The sequence below is a fragment of the Carassius auratus genome, chromosome 44 (genome assembly GCF_003368295.1).
Source record: "Carassius auratus strain Wakin chromosome 44, ASM336829v1, whole genome shotgun sequence".
Taxonomy (NCBI): Eukaryota; Metazoa; Chordata; class Actinopteri; order Cypriniformes; family Cyprinidae; genus Carassius; species Carassius auratus.
The window spans coordinates 3,219,084-3,236,510 of NC_039286.1; the positions used below are offsets into that span (position 1 = coordinate 3,219,084).

Below are 17,427 nucleotides of genomic sequence, written 5' to 3' on the forward strand. Positions count from 1 at the left end.
GGTTATGGCCGAGAGAAAAGCAATCATTGCTAGGGTTAGCATACATTATACATTGATTGTTCACAATGGAATAATAGTCGTGCTGTTTATATAAATAACGATGAATAACAATCATCTTCAATGTCGCTACGTTCCCATTTGTGAGGCCCTGTTTTAGTGGCTGTTTAGTTCGACTTTCATTTCAAAAAATACTTTTTAAAGGATTATTTGCTTTAAATATTGGATCCAGTGCTATCGCTTTGCTTCGTGACAGCATACACATACCAGTTTGAACAAACCACATGCAATTATTCTCCTCTCACAATCGACTTATGCTGTCTCTCATCTGTCACCTCTAAATATAACGCACTTGGAAAGTCTACATACATGTTTAATTTACAGAAAACCTTAGAATCAAAATTAAACGAACAGAAACGGAAAATAAAAAGGTTTAACAGAAACAATGACGTACATCAAACGACAACTAGTGCACATGCTATGGTTGGCAACAATATTTTGGCATGATGTGAATCAATGTCTTATTTTTCTTAAATAGAATTGCTTATAGAAAACAATACCTGATACTGTGTAGTCCTTTTCAAATCAGTTTTATCGTTATTTCTCCTTCGGTGTTGTGGCACTTGAATCTCAAGAAAGAACCAGAGGTTGCTCACCATTTGATAAAATGCACATTTTCACAAGTCCCTTAAAAAATTATATGTATATGTATATATATATATATATATATATATATCTCCCTCTGTATAATTCAAAACACAAGTGTGCATCATCTGATAAGATATCAGGGTAGTATTATTATATCCAAATCCACTGAGGTGCTGCTCAAAAGGGCGAAGAAGGCCCAGGCGATGTTTTCTGCAAAAATAGACATCCATGCTTCATGCTTTTTAACAAAGTTCCAATATATCCACCGAGCGATAAAATGTCCTGCTGGTCTGACGTCATCTTGCAAGAGCCTGAAAATGACGAAAAAAGTGCCAGAATGAGGTTTGGTAGAGCAGCAGCATTGGATATGTGTGTAGAGCATTTGCCGTTGGTCCTCAGATGGACTTGCGTCTTCTCATCAGCCGGAGGTTTTCCGTGAAGCTGTGAAGCCCGGGTGAGACAGAGCTTATGGGGGAGGGAAGGAAGCTGTTTTTCAGGGTGCTCGGCGAGATCTCCTCTATGCGGTAGGATACTGTTGAGTGGTAGTGATGGTACTGATGGGGGCTCAACTGTGAGCCGAACGAGTTCTGGTGCTGAAATGCGCCACCGCCGCTGCATCCTCCTCCTCCCATTCCCAACCCGAGGCCAACTGAGCTCCCAAACTCGTGCGAATGGTAGTGCATGCAGGAGCAAATGGACTGGAGATCATTGACCTCGGATCTGTAGCGCTGCTGCTGCTGTTCTCGTCTCCTTCGACTCCTCTGGAGCGTGTCCTCCTGGATGTGGATGATCATGCTACTGCGGTTACCCACCAGGGAAGCTCTCTCCTCGGCATCCCGCCGCTCGTCCTCGCTGTTCATGGTCAGGAAACGAAGGACCACCAGGTTTAGAAAGGCCCCGATGACCGTCAGGCCAACTAGGATGTACATGAAGCTGAACGCCACATAAAGTGGCTTTCTCTGCAAAGCTTTGTTCTTCTGCAGGGCCACAAAGTCCCCGAACCCGATGGTGGTGAGCGTTATGAAACAATAGTAATAGGACTGAAAGAAACTCCAGTCCTCGTAATGGGAGAAAGCTGCCGCGCCGATGCAGAGCGTTCCCATGCAGGAAAAGAAGCCCACGGTGACCATGTTCTCCATTGAGACTTCTGTGATGCGCATCCCACAGCACTTTTTGATGCGCTTTAGCATGTATTTGACGAAGGTGTTCATTCTCTCTCCAAGGCTTTGGAACATCACCAGTGTCAGAGGGATCCCAAGCACTGCGTAAAACATGCAGAACGCCTTTCCAGCATCTGTACCTGGAGCCGCATGACCATAACCTGAGGACCAAAGAGGCGAAATCAGATGAAAGAGGACAACAAACAACAAAACTGAGTGTGCTGCTGGTTGAAAATGTTGCAGGTGTTAAAACAACACATGGGTTTTTAATTGGCCCGTTTTCCAGGGAAGAAAAATTTATAATAAATATAAAATCTTTTTTTGATCAAAAACACATCCCATATAGGCAAGCAGAAATTAGAAACATGGTGTGCTCACACCCTTTAATCTAATTGTACTCTGGTGACCAGCAAATTTCTATAACTTCTTTCATCTTCACCAAATTTTAAGAAGCCAGAAGCCATTTCCAAAAAGTTAAAGTTCACCAAATTTTGGCTTCGAAATATGAGCTGAGTCACGCACCATCTTAGCCAAAACACTCACTATAGGACACACAAACCAGGTGCCTCTTTGATCTTATTCTGTGCTCAGAGATTGGAGTGGGTGTCTAATTAGTGTCAGGTTTCCTCTCTTGCCCCCTTGGCCCACTTCTTAGGGGGCGAGACAGGAAAGTAGGTGTTACATGTTTAGAAAATAAAAGAAGAAGAAAGGCTGGTAGAGCCAGTAAAGCTTTTAGCATAATTAGACTTTATCTGGAAGTAAAAAAGCCTAAATTTGCTGACTCACATCGAAGCCAGTGAGCCTTTCTAATACAATCTTTGCTGATGAGCAAGAAAATAAGTGAAAAGACTATAGTAAAAATGTATTAAATCCCACTTCACTATGCCAAGGCAAGTATTCATTAGCACTAAGAACGTATCATTTAGCATTAGCTACACTAGTGTATGTGTTTGTGTGGAAGTAGCTCAACACAAAGTGGTTTAAACAGTTTTTAACAGGCTTGCTTTAAGTAGCAGTAAGCAATCTCAGATGTTTTGCTAACTTACACTAGACTTCACACTGGCCCTTTAATAAAAAAAAAAAAAAAAACACCCACCATAGATAAGTCAACAATCCTGAACAATGTCAAAGAAAAATGTTTGACTGACAAAAAAATAAAAAATTGGAGCAGCTTGAATCTCTTGCTGTTTATAGCAGGTGCTCATTGTTTGGCTGGTTAGTTTCAGCAGTTAGCAGATCATTTTTCATTAATGGACAATCAAATGTAGCTGAAAGCAACACAAATAAAAACAAGTTAATTATAGTAGATACAGTAGATACAGTAGATTCAAGATTACTTCTAAGTTTTGCTGTAGTGTGTCAGTAGGAAATTATTTTTGACGTTAAAAGTTATAATCCAGTGAGATTGTTGTTTGCAAAAGGAGTCTGACAGCAGCCAGTGCTCCACAGAGATCTGATCTCACCATCATCCAGTATGTCTGGAATAACATGAAGAAACAGAACAAACAGAGACAGACGAAATCCTGAATTGTGGCAATGTCTCCAAAAAGCTTAAGAAACCTGCAAAGCTACAGTACTGTGCAAAGTTTAAGGCACTTGTAAAAATGTATACACACACACATACTATATACAAGTGCAGCAATATTGATTCTTATATAACAATATTTTATTGATCTTTTAGTTTATGCCTTTGAAGTTAAAGTTGATGCTTGAATAAAACTTCATTTTACCAAGAAATCCAAAGACCAATGCTGTTTTAACATAACAGATCGCTGTATATGTGTCTCAGTTCAACTGGAACGAGAGTAAACACAGTACTTCTAGTTATAGCATGAACTAAACAAACATTTCATGTGTCATGTAATCGGTCAATCAATGATTTAACTGAGAAAGGACAGCTTGTTAACAAAGTCACGTGACATTAACAAAATCACGTAATGTCACATTTACCTCAGCCAAGTCATTCAGTGTCCACAGCTCGTTAGTTCCCTAGAGAATGAACTCTAGAATAGCATTTAACCAAATATATGCACTGTTTTAGCTTATATTCATTATATTTTACTTAACCTCTAAGTGGTGTTTTAATTATTCATTGTATGTTAAATAAATGTGTAAATACATATATTTTAAGAAAGAATTGGAATAGAAAAGTAATTTAGACATTAATGTAAAAACTGCCTTCTGTGCAATTACTTTTCCCCCCGGCCATGAGTATTGATTATTATATATTACAATAAATAGCAATTTAATTAAATTGTATGGGCTCTGTTATTAATTGTAGCCTTTAATATTATGTGCAAGTAATAGGGCTCTCTATTAACTGAGGTAGATTTTTTTATCCTTAAGGAAATTTCAATGGAAATAAAGGCTGTATTGAATTTATTTAAAGATAGAGTCACAATTTGTCCATTAAACACCTGTTAAATAAAAAAGAAAAAAAATAAGCAATTTACATTTTTCCCCCATAATGTACTTAAAACCGCACAAAACTGTGACATTAAAACCAAGGTAAGTACCACTTCTTCGATCAATCAATGAATCATTCACTAAACCAATTCAGTCAATACCACAGTAAATATTGTGTCTAAAAGATAATTTACTCAAGTCAAGTCAAGTCACCTTTATTTGTATAATGCTTTATACAGTACTCAATACTCAACTTCAGAACTTCTGGAATTGCAATCACACTGTTAGATCAAACTATGGAAAATACATTTAAATGTAACTATCCTTATATATAAAAAAAGATAATTAATTCTATCTCTACAGAAATAATAGCAGTTTTAATGAGAATGCATCCCATTGACATCTAGCCTCTTGAAAACCTTCTGACCGCCCACTGGACGGCCCACGCCTCAGTGCTCGACACCCACAAACACATGCATTCATTACCTCAATACAGCACGGCCACATGGCTCAACTCCTGCCGAGCACTTGTGCGAACTTAACTGGCTTTTACAGATCTTTTGGACTTGTAAGGATTGATCTCCCATTTCCCCTGAAGGCCACCTGCCCACTCGAGTGTGCGCGGCTGTGGATTCTATTTATAGAAGTCGAGCCTGATCATTTTGATTTGCAAGCGGCACCAGGGAGAGTTTCTTTTCTTTTTCATTGGGTACTTACTGTGTCGGAGTTGATGTTTTGACCTCATGTGCACACACATGGACATGCATTGGAAATATGGGAGTGTAAATTTCATGTTATAGCTCTCTGCTGTGCTGGAATACTGAAGAAGAATATTACTTGGGTCAATAGGATGAAAGGTCGAAGTGCAAGTGCAGATAAAATAGAATTTTAGAATTTGCAGCATAAATGAATTATATCTTAAGACAAAAATAGATTCAATACAGTTGCACATTAAAGATGAAACATAATGGAGCTGTCTATAATTCAATAACTCTGTATTTTTAACAGCACACTTTTGAAAAGCTCAGGCCTTTGCTTTATGGAGAAGAGCTACCTAGAGAAAAACCTTATATTTTCTCACTATATAAGATTTATATATTAGGCTAATATTTAATAAGTTAATACGTATAGCAAGGATGCATTAATTTGATAAAGGCAGTATAGTTATATTGACAGTAAAGACAATGTTACAAATGATTTCTATTTCAAATGCTCTTTTATTAAACTTTCTATTCACTATTTAAAGAAAAAATATATTAAAATAAAAAAAGTCTAAATTCAGGGCTTTTACTTAGTAGCACTCCCAACTCCAAAGGACTAGGATCACCAGCAAAAATGTAGGAGCACCACAACTAAAAAGTGTATACACAACACACACACATACAGGGCTCGACATCAAACCTTGTCATCCACTTTTCCAAATAAAAAGTCTCTTACCCAGAAAACATAGGATTTTTGTGTTGTAAATGTAATTAATTCTGAACCAATATTCTCATCACTGTTCTATCAGTTTTGACATTTAAGTCTGCATATTTGTTATATTTACCCCAGGGCATTTTTTATTTGTATTTTTTTTTTTTTTTTTTTTTTTAATTTTTTTGGAATTTTTTTTCCACTAATCTTTTTAAATGTGTGCTTCGTCTTTCATTTTAAATTCTTAAAATTGTGTGTGTGTGTGTGTGTGTGTCTATATATATATATATATATATATATATATATATATATATATATATATATATATATATATATATATATATATATATATATATATATATATTATAATGAATGGAAATGATTACATTTTTAATGATATTTTTAAACAGGAAACTAAACCAACAGCAAGTGATCGTCTGACCATCTTAATGAGTGAGTCACTGAGTCATTAATTCAAATGATTCGTTCAGACGGATTCATTTAAGAAAGAGGCAGCTTGTAAATGAATGGGTTATTGAGTCTATGACTCAACTGATTTGTTCAAAACACATAATCATTAAGTAATGAATACATGACTGTGGCCCTGTCCCAAATGGCACCCTAAACCCTCACAGTCTTCCTCTGAGTCTGCACTTTTTTGACGTAATGCCACTTTCAATGTTGGGTAGAAGTCTGCTAAGGGCTCGTCAGAGGTACACACTGAGGGCACAAAGGGGAGGCTTGCGAGCACCCTTCTGAACACTAAAGTGGCACAATGGCACCCTACGTTCTCGTGGACTTAATGGACGCCTGCACGCGGTGGCCATAGTAAGTCCATAAGACCGCAAGTGCACATGAAGTGTTCCATTTTGGCAGGGTCTGTGTTCTCGTGAAATATGCCATAGTTCTGCTGTGATTTAAGTTTGGAACAATTTTTGCTGTTGAAAACACACACACACACACACACACAAAATATTACGTTTAAAATGTGATTTAATTTTAAGTATTTTTTACAGTTTATTGAACTATTGTATGAAATCAGTGTCACATTTTAAATCCTGATGGTTTTATTCAGGATATTCGGGAAAACTGCACTTTTGGTCATGTAATGTTACGTTAATGTATCACATGTTATAAATATAAAAACTCAAGTGTTTATGTTCAGCCCTGTGTAACAGTGTTCTTTTCATCTTCTATCTTTATCTCTTTACATTTTCGGTGCTAGTTAGTTCCCTGTCATGTGACAATGGTGCGCCAGGAAAGGGAGTGATTGATGGCTAATATTAACCAGCCTAAAATCTGCTTTAAATGTAAAAATTAAAGATGAAGTTTAATTGATAATGTGATAGAACGGCACATACTGTGCAGTAATTAGTAAATGTTTTATAAAGAAATTAAAACACGTCGCACCTTAACAATTATTTGTACTTGCACAAATGCTCCCAAATATATTTTGAGGTTGCGCACATTAAATTTAGGGAGCATATGCAACTTAAATGGTCGCGATTTCGAGCCATGTAAATTTTAATATTTCATTATATTACTGTTTTACTGTATTTTTGATCAAATAAATGCAGCCTTAGTGACCATAAGAGACTTTTTCAAAATCAAAAAAAAAAAAATCATACTGGACCCAAAAACATACACATGCACACACTATAAAATTCTTACATGAATGTTTTATTAATATAATATATATTCTATATTACATATACAATATTAAAAGTTGTATTTGTGTGTATATGGAAGCTTCACTACCAAAAAAAAAAGGTTTCCACATAGCTTACAGTATTTTTTTTTTCATTGTTACTTTGAAATTTTTGTTAGAAAATATTTATTTAATATTAAAGTTTTTTAAGGTATCTAATTTTTCACTTAAGTTCCATGATCTTAATATTCTTAAGAATTAAAAGTTTGTTGACATTTGAAAGTTCTTGCATTATTATGCTGTTGTATTATTTATGATTATATATTCAGAGGCATAAAATGGTCTTAAAACGACAATAACATTGTTAATCACATTAATTTCTGGGGCAATATATCTCACAACAAAAGTTTGTTATTGTGACAGGCCTATCAAATGGTGCTCAAATCATGCTCCACACAAACATACACTGTACCATAAAAAAATACAGTAAAAACAGAAATATTATTACAATTTTAAATAGCAGTTTTCTATTTGAATATGTTGTAAAATTGTATTTCTTCCTGTGATGCAAAGCTGAATTTTCAGCATCATTACTCCAGGTAAGTGTCACATGATCCTTTACAAATCATTCTTATATGCTGACTTGCTGCTCAAAAACCTTTCTTGTTATTATCAGTGATAAATATAGCCTGTGTAAATGTGTAAGAGACTAATTTCAAAAACATTTTTGACTGGTAGTGTAAACTGTAAGAGAGTTCGAGATCACTGTTCATGACAACACAAGCTGGCAATGTAGATATGCAAGCTTTCGTGACTCACCTGCATCATCTAAGCATTGCGGACACTCTCTCCTCCCACTTGCTCACTGTCAATGTAGCCAAAAACAGCAAAGATGACTGAAACTGCATTACTGGGAGACCTTTGCATAAGATAAACGCTGACCTGCTAGCATGTTGAACACTCTTCTAAATGACTAGCATGAACCAGACCATTTGCCAAGTCAGAAGTCATTTTACTCAAGTCTATGCAAGCCCTGATGTCAGTACATAAACTCTGTGTTTACAGCGTAGAGATACTGAACTGGATGCAGTGATATTGATTCAGCAAATGACAAACACATAGTATTCAATTCGCGTGATTCCCTATTCACCTTGGTGGCGTTCCTCCTCCTCATTCCGAGGATGAACGCTTGCTTTAGCAAGAACTCTTGAGTGGGATGTGAGGAGATTAGAGCTGATGCATGTAGGTGGTTTATTTACTGTCAATGCAGATCCTTGCAGAGCTTCGATACCGTGAGAATTTCAAAGCATTTTTATCGCTCTCTGTGACAGTGGGTTGATCTTTTACACGGTTGGTTTTTCGTTCCTGTCCTGGCTGTTGATGAGCTTAGTCATAATGCGTGTGCATGTGGTCTTTCTCGCTACACAGCCTGAGCTAATGGGAGGAACGCATGGGAAACTGTGAAAATGATTCAGATTCAAAATAAACCATTTTAAAAACAGCCGGGAGTCATTTGCATTTTACTACCAAACTAGTGAGGGACAAATTCATGACCACTAACACCACAGCATGTGCTTTGCATGTTTTTAGGTGTTTCTAAGTTTTAAACACTCCTTCAATGTGTGCAGAGCACAAAAATTACCCTCGTCTCGGTCGTCCATCCTTCTATTTTACACACTGCAAGTACTAATTAATATTGAGCTTTGACACTTTAAGAACCTGTGCAGTAATTACTTTAAATGAGTCATTATTGGCAGATTTGATTAACTGATGCAATAACATTCACGATTACATCACAACAACAGCTGAGTCACTGCTGTTATTCAGACCGAGCAAATGCACAGGTTAAACAATCATCATTTAACACTGCGTGTTGTGGTGAAGATGGGAAGTTAAGGCCTAACCATGATGTAGTTTACAACGATACTAGTTACTATCAAAAACTATAGCTAACTATATTAGGTGGAAAGCAAACAATGTGTATTTATTTTAAGAGGTATCTCTGGTAAGGTCATTTTGGTTCTGCAATAAACATGTATGTTTCATTACTCACTAGAAAGCATAGATTTGTCACAGCCTCTGTTTTTTTATTCCAGGCAGGCATCATTTTGACAAAGCCGATAATCGTTTTTCGTCAGCTCTGCCTAGAAGACATCATGCTTATTCTGATACAATAATCTCATTATTCCATCACTGCAGCAACAAAGCCATTCATTCAGCAGATAACAGGCCGGTTGCAGTCACAGGTGTGTGTGAGTTAAAGATGATAGAGAGCTCTTACAAAAATTCACCATGGTAACTATAGTCTACAAGACACCGAAACAACATAGGGCAAATTCCGAACCGAATTGAGCATCCCTATGCCATCCTCCCTTTGAAGGGCAGAGCCTTTGAAGTGTGTTCTTTAAAGGGTGTGACTGAACAGAAGATCACATGATCACAAACAGAAATCACTTCCGTGAAGTGACCATCACACGTTCCCTTCGCTAACAGACTTCTGTATGAGAGGGCCTGACAGAGAGTCAGGACCTCTGTTTAACATCTCATCCAAAAGACGCTGCTCTTTGTCGGTATAGTGGGGCGTTTAGACCCACTCAGACCACAGGGTGAGCACTAAAACCTCTTCCAGCAGCAACCTAGTTTTCCCAGGAGGTCTCCCATCCAGGCATCAGTGTTGTCATTTTTAACAAAAACTACAACTATTAAAAATTTAAATAAATTAATTAAAATAAAGCTGAAATAAAATATAAACATTAGATGAAAAAGGTCAACTTCATTTAAAAATCTGACTGAAATAAAATTCATCTAAACAGTATAAATTACAAAGCATATAACAAAATCAATAAAGCTTGAACTAAAATATGGAAATACAGGCCCATTCAAAATATTAATAAATAGTGTAGTAATCTATAAATAATACTAAAATAACACTAGTGAGACTTTAATGAGTGCTATTGCCATCATCAAAAATGTAATAGTCTTGAATCCAAGTCTCTGAACTTTTACTGAAAACAATGTCAAAAATATTATCAAAAGTTGCACGCAATAATAGTCACAATAACCACAACAACTGACTCAACGACAACAACTGTTATTTACAGTTTCACATGAGTGAATGTGCAAAAATGGAAGGTTGATACAAAAATAATGGGTGGGGGGAGGGTAAAGAATCTAAAATATTCTTTACGACTGTTTACATATGAAACCTTTCCTGTGCCTGCTATGGGCTTCATCTTGATCAATAAGTGAAAAACATGTCCTGTTGCTGTGACGACGAGTTACGCTGACCAATCAGATCCGAGCAGCATCATTGATTATTCCAGGGCTTATTAAGGTAATGTCAGTCACAGATTGTCCCGAAGACAAGAACATATTAAACTGAATCTCCATCTCACGTTGTCATACTGAACAAACAGCAAAGAAAATCTCTTCAATAGCTCAATCGATTGAGATGGTGAAGAGCAAATGAAGTCTACTGCTCCTGAGATCACAGTTATTGCATGCATGTTTCCTCAAGAGTTTCAGAAGAGATTTAGCTCAATTTAGTTGTCTAGTCATCTTTTAGTTCTTAATCCTGTTCTGTTCACACACAGTTCATGGGAGTGACAACCGCCTTCTACAGCCTAACTGACTCCCAAAAAGGAGTGTACAGAACTGAGCGACTTTTTCAGAGAGCTTTGTCTCTCTTCTGTATGCACAGTGCAAGAAATCACAGTGAAGCATCTACGATTTCACTCAGTGTTGCCAGATATAGCTATAAAAAAAAATAAAAATAAAAAATAAGTCCATAATACGATTCCTTGATTCAATTTGAGTACTCTATAAAAACAATCCTTGACTGCATTTTACCTGTGTTGATTAACTGGCTTTTATCAAAATACTGGAAGTGTCGGATTTCACGAACAAGAATCCATGTTAAATTATTTTCTGAGGATGTGCGTAGTTATTATTATACTATATTAAAACAATTTAAAAATCATAAAGTATAGTGCTATTGTGAATTCACTTAAATAAGAATTCAATTAAATAAATATATGTGCTGTGGGTTTAATATGTGCTTTATTTCTATGCGTGTAGGTTACGAGCATCCCAGGGTGGCTTCGTTCACAGTAAATTCTGCTCCACACAAACAGTTATCATTTACATGAGCGGACCATCTCAAACTTAATACATATGCTATGAATCTGAGCCTCTTATAATGTTCATCTGGGAACAATACACCAATCTATCAGATTTATAAGGTAAAACATTTATAAAATAAAAGTTTAAACCCTCGCTCTCAGTTTTCATACTCTATTAACTCCATAAACTGGACCACTGTATGAGCCAAAACCAAATAACAAGCCCAAAGAGGCTTAATACACGTTGTTTATAATAAGTGGAAATGGCATCCCTTTAAAGGGTTAGTTCACCCAAAAATGAAAATTATGTCATTAATAACTCACCCTTATGCTGTTCCAAACATGCAAGACCTCCTTTTATCTTTGGAACACAGTTTAAGATATTTTAGATTTAGTCCGAGAGCTCTCAGTCCCTCCATTGAAGCTGTGTGTACGGTATACTGTCCATGTCCAGAAAGGTAAGAAAAACATCATCAAAGTAGTCCATGTGACAACAGAGGGTCAGTTAGAATTTTTTGAAGCATCGAAAATACATTTTGGTCCAGAAATAGCAAAAAACGACGACTTTATTCAGCATTGTCTTCTCTTCCGTGTCTGTGTGAGAGAGAGTTCAAATCAAAGCAGTCTGGATATCCGGTTCGCGAACGAATCATTCAGTTCACCAAATCGAACTGAATCGTTTTAAACGGTTCGCATCTCTAATACGCATTAATCCACAAATGACTTAAGCTGTTAACTTTTTTAATGTGGCTGACACTCCCTCTAAGTTCAAACAAACCAATACCCCGGAGTAATTCATGTACTCAAACAGTACATTGACTGAACTGCTGTGAAGAGAGAACTGAAGATGAACACCGAGCCGAGCCAGATAATGAACAAAACATTGACTCGTTCACGAGTCAAGAACCGTTTCTGTCAGACGCGTCCGATTCGTGAACTGAGGAGCTGATGATACTGCGCATGTGTGATTCAGCGTGAAGCAGACCGACACACAGAGGGTCTGAACTGATTCTTTTGGTGATTGATTCTGAACTGATTCTGTGCTAGTGTTATGGGCGCGGGTAAACCGAAGGCTTGAATCAAGGGCAATCATCGCCAATGACGCCATTACGTCGAGCGCAAAAGAACTGGTGAACCGTTTTCTTCAACCGGTTTATTGAATCGAACTGTCCGACAGAACTACTGGTGATCCGAACACCTATGCAACCGGTTCTTCACTCGTGAACGAGTAAGTCTATTGTTCGTTATCTGGCTCGGCTCGGTGTTCATCTTCACAGCAGTTCAGTCAGTGTACTGTTTGAGTGCATGCATTATTCCGGGATATTGGTTTGTTTGAACTCAGAGGGAGTGTCAGCCACATTAAAAAAAGTTAACATCTTAAGTCATTTGTGGATTAATGCGTATTAGAGATGCGAATCGTTTAAAACGATTCAGTTCGATTTGGTGAACTGAATGATTCGTTCGCGAACCGGATATCCAGACTGTTTTGATTTGAACTCTCCCTCACAACAGACACGGAAGAGAAAACAATGCTGAATAAAGTAATCGTTTTTGCTATTTTTGGACCAAAATGTATTTTTGATGCTTCAAAAAATTTCAACGGACCCTCTGATGTCACATGGACTACTTTGATGATGTTTTTCTTACCTTTCTGGACATGGACAGTATACCGTACACACAGCTTCAATGGAGGGACTGAGAGCTCTCGGACTAAATCTAAAATATCTTAAACTGTGTTCCGAAGATAAAAGGAGGTATTACATGTTTGGAACAGCATATGGGTGAGTTATTAATGACATAATTTTTGGGTGAACTAACCCTTTAAGAGTGCACTCGGCAAAGCAAACCTCTAAGAAAAACAACACAACGCCTCTGTTGACAGTGCTTTAGTTCAAATTGCTTAACATAAGTTTTTGGTCACTATAATATCTTATTGCTATTTTATTTTGATGATGATGATTATTATTACTACATTACTTTGGTCAAAAATACAGGGTACAAGACACACAATACTGCAAAACATTGCTATGATTATAGTGGTGTTAATCATCACAATTTTGAGAGTTAGTTCTGTTCCACAAGCACAAAACAATGATTTAGGGGATTCATTCCCATATTTAAATGCAGTTGTTACTCCTGAAACTTTACAGTGTGTGTTTAGCCCCTAATGTCTCAAACTGTGTTTCAAAATTCTGAAGTTTTTCATTACATTCCTGCAAAAGTAAATGAGTCAACTGTTGACTCATTTTGTCTTCTTTTAGGAGAAATATCTGAGACAAAGTTAATGGTTACAAAAAACATTATTTTATTAAAAAACAGCTTATTTATGGCATTAAAACGATAAAATAATTTTAAAAAAATTAGTAACAGCTGAGCAATAAAGTAATCCTACACCAGGTCCACCATTTTGTTCATAAGTAAAATGATGCTCCATGAAAAAACAAACACACACACAGACACACACACATGGAAAGTCAATCCCACACTCATTTGCCCACACACACAAATGCATGAATGCATCTGGACACAAACACACTCTCGCACATGCATGAATGAATTTGCCCATAAACACACACTCTCTTTCTCACACATAAACACACACAAATGTCATCCTGCCATGTGATTTAATGAACTCAGTCACCCTTTTAGATGTAGTCTCTCAGAGGGCTGAAGCGTCTAATTTCTCATCAGATTCCCGCTGTTTGTACGCACCTGCTGTGCTTTTCAGAGAATCATATCTGATGTCCCACACACTGCTGTCAGTCCTATAGTGTTTGTGCATTGTAAAAGCCTTCAAAAGCAGTTGAAAGTTAGAAGGCTCTTCTTTGCGTATATGTGTGTGTGTGTGGTTGTCTTTGTGTTTGCTGCAGCCATGTAGAGTGATTCCCTATTGATAACAAATGTGCAGTGCAGATGTATTGAGTGTTTGCACTTGAAGCAAGCAATAAAACCTTATAGTATATATATATATATATATATATATACACACACCTAGTTTTCCATTCAGTTGAACTCTATTCTGCTCTACTTTAACCATACTCAATTTTCAAAGTGCTGTTTTATACAAAGTCATTGATATTTGTGAATATCCATCATAAAGATAAAAATCGTGTCCTGCATGGTTTAATGTTTGACTCACTCTTTCCAGATAAACAGATGGAGCGGCAGCCAGCAGAAGCTAAGTGCAGACCGCACAGCACACAGACAGTAGTGGAGATGCTGGAAGCACTAGATTACAGAGTACACACAGCACAATGACTCATTACCTAAAGGTCAGCATGTGAAACACAAGAGCGCTTTACTCTGACAGAGCGTCGGCAAGAGGAGGGTGGCCATTACATATCACTACAACCACACACGAGACACACTGAACCACAACACACAGTACATTTACTAGTGTGTTTTGGGTCATTGTCTTGTTGAAACAACCATTTCAAGGGCATGTCCTCTTCAGCATAGGGCAACATGACCTCTTCAAGTATTTTAACATATGCAAACTGATCCATGATCCCTGGTATGCGATAAATAGGCCCAACACCATAGTAGGAGAAACATGCCCATATCATGATGCTTGCACCTCCATGCTTCACTGTCTTCACTGTGTACTGTGGCTTGAATTCAGAGTTTGGGGGTCGTCTCACAAACTGCCTGTGGCCCTTGGACCCAAAAAGAACAATTTTACTCTCATCAGTCCACAAAATGTTCCTCCATTTCTCTTTAGGCCAGTTGATGTGTTCTTTGGCAAATTGTAACCTCTTCTGCACATGCCTTTTTTTTAACAGAGGGACTTTGCGGGGGATTCTTGAAAATAGATTAGCTTCACACAGACGTCTTCTAACTGTCACAGTACTTACAGGTAACTCCAGACTGTCTTTGATCATCCTGGAGGTGATCATTGGCTGAGCCTTTGCCATTCTGGTTATTCTTCTATCCATTTTGATGGTTGTCTTCCGTTTTCTTCCACGTCTCTCTGGTTTTGCTCTCCATTTTAAGGCATTGGAGATCATTTTAGCTGAACAGCCTATCATTTTTGGCACCTCTTTATAGGTTTTCCCCTTTCTAATCAACTTTTTAATCAAAGTACGCTGTTCTTCTGAACAATGTCTTGAACGACCCATTTTCCTCAGCTTTCAAATGCATGTTCAACAAGTGTTGGCTTCATCCTTAAATAGGGGCCACCTGATTCACACCTGTTTCTTCACAAAATTGATGACCTCAGTGATTGAATGCCACACTGCTATTTTTTTGAACACACCCCTTTCAACTAATTCAACTAATTGCCCAATTGCACAGCCTTAAGAGCGTGCATATCATGAATGCTGGGTCTCATTTGTTTTCTGAGAATCTACTGAACCTACTGGTAACTTGTTTGCCACGTAGCAATAAAAAAAATACGAAAAACCTTGATTATTCTGGTTAGTCACATTGTACTGCTATTATTTTGAACAATACTGTATATATATATTATAGATACTGGGGTGGTGTTAGCGCAGTGGATAAGACACACGTCTGTGGTGTGGGAGACCCGGGTTCGAATCCACTGTGAGACACCAATGTGTCGCTGAGCAAGACACTTAACCCCTAGTTGCTCCAGAGGCGTGCGACCTCTGACATATATAGCAATTGTAAGTCGCTTTGGATAAAAGCGTCGGCTAAATGAATAAATGTAAATGTAAATATATATATTACAAACAAGCTTTAAAAATAAGTTAAAACAACTTTTAAAAAATCTATATACTGTATCTTCTATATTAATTTTTCTTTGGAAAAAGTAAGTTATAGAGCTGAGGGGGGGGGGGAGTGGGTGTATGAGACATGTAAAGAAATAAATTCCTAAAACACCATGGACGAGAACTAAATAATATGTCATTATTTGTGGTGAACAGTGTACCAAGATGATGTTCAGAAGTTGGTCTTACATAACACTCGGTTTATAGCTTTTTGCTATAGTTCATTTTTTAACCTTGATTTTTTTTTATGGGAAATAAAAAAATATATTAAAGATAAATTTTATAAAAAGACAACCGTTAGACAATTTCAACACAGCAAGAGTACATTACACTTATTGTGTTTTACCATTGCTCAGATCATTTGGTATTGAAGAATTTGAGAAAATACGTTCATATTAATATCTGAATTTCATTGCCAGTAATTCTGGGCACAGTTAGAGACATCTACTCAGAGCAAATGCATGTGTCATTACTGGGGTCTTTCATTCAGGAAAGATTTGAGAAGCAGAAGACTTGCATGAAAAAGATAAAAATATATATATTTTTTTAATTGCCACTTAGCAAATCTCCATTTAATAGTATTCCTCAAAGAGGAAAGACAGAGATTATTGTAATGCTATAGATGTAAAATGCTAAAAACTAAAATAACAGAAATAATTGCACAGAACAAGAAAAAAACACAATGACTAAGGGAAAAAATGCATCAAATTTAGTGTGAGGAAACACACACACAGTTGACCTTCTCCAGCTGCTATTATTCCAGCAGTGGTTCGCAGTTGAGAAGATACTGACACCAGATGTCAATAGCTCATTAGGACTGCTAAAAGAACCTTATTCATTATTAGTTTGCTTTCTTCAAGACTATTAGTATTAGGATTTGGCTTAGAGAGGAATGGACATTTCATCTCAGAGACATTTCAAGATTACAGATTACAATACTATTAAGTCAATATGTGTCAAGGGTCATGTGATACTACAGACAGTCTGACTTCCACTGAAGCTCAAAACATTGGTAATAATGTAAACTGTTTTTAATATCGAGTACCAATAATAATTTGTAATAACTGGGCAGCAAATCAGCATATTATAATTATTTTCTGAAGGAATATGTGACACTGAAGACTGGACTGGAGTCATGATGCTGAACATTCAGCTATGTATCACAGGAATACATTACATTTTCAAATATATTTAAATAAAAATAAAAAACAGCTATTTTATAATATTTAGAATAATTTCACAGTATTACAGTTTTTTTAGTAATTTTGATCAAATAAATACAGCCTTGGTGAGCATAAGAGACT

The 17,427-nt window shown here is 36.8% G+C and overlaps 1 protein-coding gene across 1 annotated transcript in view; it reads right to left on the reverse strand.

Annotated features, from left to right (window-relative positions):
* Positions 1–432: 432 nt before the first annotated feature.
* LOC113062143 (potassium channel subfamily K member 9-like) overlaps positions 433–17,427 on the reverse strand; it is a 46,192-nt gene continuing 29,197 nt past the window's right edge. Inside the window, exon 2 of the mRNA XM_026231764.1 lies at positions 433–1,966. Coding sequence (XP_026087549.1) covers positions 1,041–1,966 — 926 coding nt within the window. The 3' untranslated portion in view covers positions 433–1,040. The remainder of the gene's footprint in view (positions 1,967–17,427) is intronic.